The sequence below is a fragment of the Populus euphratica genome, unplaced genomic scaffold, assembly GCF_000495115.2.
Source record: "Populus euphratica unplaced genomic scaffold, PopEup_1.0 scaffold268.1, whole genome shotgun sequence".
NCBI classification, from domain to species: Eukaryota; Viridiplantae; Streptophyta; class Magnoliopsida; order Malpighiales; family Salicaceae; genus Populus; species Populus euphratica.
Genome location: NW_011500025.1, coordinates 63,533 through 66,974, shown reverse-complemented (window position 1 = coordinate 66,974; position 3,442 = coordinate 63,533). Strand labels below are relative to the sequence as shown.

At 32.7% G+C, this 3,442-nt stretch overlaps 1 protein-coding gene across 1 annotated transcript in view; it reads left to right on the top strand.

Annotated features, from left to right (window-relative positions):
• LOC105142150 (pentatricopeptide repeat-containing protein At1g10270-like) overlaps positions 1-1,353 on the top strand; it is a 15,189-nt gene extending 13,836 nt beyond the window's left edge. The window contains 1 exon segment of the mRNA XM_011049660.1: positions 1,144-1,353. Coding sequence (XP_011047962.1) covers positions 1,144-1,235 — 92 coding nt within the window. The 3' untranslated portion in view covers positions 1,236-1,353.
• The last annotated feature ends 2,089 nt before the right edge of the window (positions 1,354-3,442 follow it).

The following is a 3,442-nucleotide window of genomic DNA, read 5'->3' as shown; positions in this document are numbered from 1 at the left end:
GTTGAAGATGATGAAAATTCAATTTGGTCCCTCAATTTTAGAAAATTTATAGATTGGTCCCTGGAGCCTATTCCGAGATTCTGAACAGAAGTAAAGATAAATTATGGGCAGAATTCCTGTATAGTTATCAAATTTTAACATTTTTAATTTGGTCCTTCAATTTGACAAAAGTTTGATAAAATTCTAGAATGGTCCCTGAAGTATAATGAGATGATCTGGATAGAAATATGGATTGATTATGGTTAGAATTTCAGTATAGTCATGGATTTATGATAATTTTAGTTTGGTCCTCCAAATGGATAAAGTTACAATTTGACCCTTAAAAATATGATAAATTATAGATTAGTCCCTAGATGTAATATTAGCTTTTGCAGATGGGTTTGATGAATAATTGAGGGTTAGTTAGTGAAGTATTACCAAAAAATTTTTTATATTATTATAATGTCATGAGTTGAGCTTTGAGATATTAATGTCTGTTTGATGAATATGTCTGTTTGATTATGATTATAACCCTATGGTATGTCAGTCAGAATACCTATGCTAACAGGGTAGTGTTAGTCTTTGTGCACATCGTATCTGAACCCTAGTTGGTCGGGGGAGTCACCAACCTGTGTGGACTGATCATCCCACAGTACGGAGCCTCATGCTCATTGCATTTTGATTTTCTAAGAATTTTACCATATGATATTCTTGTTATGCCCTATTTGAGAAACCTTTTTATAAGAACCTAAATTCATACTTGTATATATATATTTCTCATTGTTGTATTATCTCGTGTGTGTATATTGAACGTTATCTACTTACTGAGTTGTTAAACTCACACTCATTATTTATCATTTTCAGGCTTATAGCTTGATAGCAGGTTACTTTTATTGGATCTTCAGAACCTGCTTTTTTGGTTATAATCCGTACATTTTCCGTTATGTCTAATTAGTGCTCCAAAACTATGAAATTATATTAACTCTTGTATTAAAACAATTAAGTTATATTATAAAATTAGTTTGTTGTTACTGCTGTGTTAAACTCTGATTGAGTTAGGATAAGTTTGTTTGTAAGTTTGGGTTCGCATAGGTATGAAACCTTGGAGAGGAACCTTGTTTATGTGCTGGTCATGGATCCGGGATTCGAGTCGTGACTCAGGAGGTCAGCAACAATCACAGTGCTCTCAAAGTAGGGGACAACAAGCATCACGATCATTTCAAGCAGCAGGCCAGCATCCGTCATGGTCTTCTTAAATAGGACAACATCCGTCATGGTCATCTCACATAGGAGAGCAGCAGCCATCATGGTCCTCTCAAAGTAGGGGATTTCAGGCATCATGGTCCAGTAATATGGAACAGTAGCCATCAGGAACCTCGCATATGATTGAATGCCATCCAAATGAATCTCAGAGATGTCAGGATAAGTACCATTTGAATCCTCAAAGAATGAAGGCCAATATTCTTATGGATCACCTTCAGTGGTCAGACACCATCCTGTAGGATCCTCTCAGATCGTTGGACAACATGAATGGCAAGACAACCAGCAGCTAGTAACTGCTTGAATCCTTGTTATGCAATCTTCTTTGCTCATTGTTCTATTTTTGTTCTAACAGAAAATTCTAAATCATTATTGTTGCTGAGTGGATTTTGCTCATTTGAGGGAAAGGTTACCTCCCTTATTTATACCATAATCCTTGGACAACATGAATGGCAAGACAACTAGCAGCTGGTAACTGCTTGAATCCTTGCTATGCAATCTTCTTTGCTCATTATTCTATTTTGGTTTTGACAGAAAATTCTAAACCATTGATTATAAAACTTAATTTTTAATTAACTAAAATTTTAAAAATAAAATAAAAAAATCAATAAAAACAAATACTAGAAGAAATGTTTCCATCATATTATAAGCTAAATCCACTCACTTAAAAGATCCAAAGATATATGAGTCTCAAAAATAAAAAAGAAGCCTGTGCATATAAAAACTAATAAAAATCAAATTAAAAAAAATCAAACTTATAAAAATAAAACAACATCCAAGACCAAATGTTTTTAAGCTCAGCTCCTCTAGGTCCAAGAATATAATAATTAATAAGATATCATATTTATTGTTTTTTGAAAAAAATCAGCTAATTAGATATTATATTCATACTCAGTGTTTATTTGAATTTTTTTTTTAAAAGTACTTTTAAAAAAAATTAAAATTTTATTTAAAATTAATATATTTTTTATATTTTTAAATTATTTTAATATACTAATTTCAAAAATAATTTTTAAAAAATAAAAAAATATTATTAATATATTTTTTTAATAAAAAATATTTTTAGAAACAACTGTAATCAGATTTTTAAATAAATTTTTAATATCTACAAACTGAAATTCTATTCATATCATTAAAATTATAAATTGAATTATAAAATTACATAATTTTATATATAATAAATAAAATCAAGTTAAAAACTTTAAAACCAGCAAAATCAATTAATCTCGAATAAAATCAGTCAAGATAAAACCAGCCAAATCAAACAGATTTCACGAGTTCGACAAAAGTTTACAATATTACTGACTAATACCAGCAGTGCAGCTGATTCCTGTTCCACTCTCCAGTCTCCACTCACCAGCAGCGCAAAGATTAATCTCATTTTTTTCTTTGCTTTGTTTGCCTCTGATCTGATTGTCTCTACTCTCTCATATGATTTTGCTTGCCATTGTAAATGCTGGATTCCCTTCTTTTCTAGATAGTGGCCAGGTTTGCTTTCTGGAATCTCTTCTTTTCTTTTAAGTTTTATTATGCGGAATAGGGTCATGAGCTTATATCATTTTTGGTGGTTTCAGTTAAATAATCTTGAACTTGTTGTTAATCTTCTTGGTGCTGAAAATCTGGTAAACACATTACTTGCTGTTAATTTCGGTTGGACATTTTCTCTCCCTGTTTTCCCTTTGCTTCGAGTCCATCTTGTGGTTGCTACATGGATAGAGTTCGTGAGGGATTTTTATGGTGTAGAGAGGGGCATGAAGAGAAAAATAGTTTGTTAAACATCTAAGATTAAGGGAGATGCGGGCACTGTCTGTGACCCGATGTAATCTTGGTGAGTAATGCCACAGTTGCTTCATCTTTGCAATTATGGAACCTACAAGTATGCAGGCTCGTCGGGTTTGGGAAAAAATTGTACGCCCTTTCAGTTGGTGTTTGTTCCACTTTTCTGAGGATCATGAACCTCTTAAGATGCTCATAAACCTCATTGATAAACAGAATGGCTCGACCAGATCTTTCATATAATTGCTAATCAAATGTTATAGCTAATGTGGGAGACAATCTTCTTTCTGTGGTCAACAATGGTGGGTAATATTTTCTTTGGTTAGGCACCCACCATTCTTACCATGTCAAGTATGGCTGCCACCAACCATGGCTGCCACCAGCCATTTGTGTCCACACACATAACACGACTGAGTCATCGGTTAAT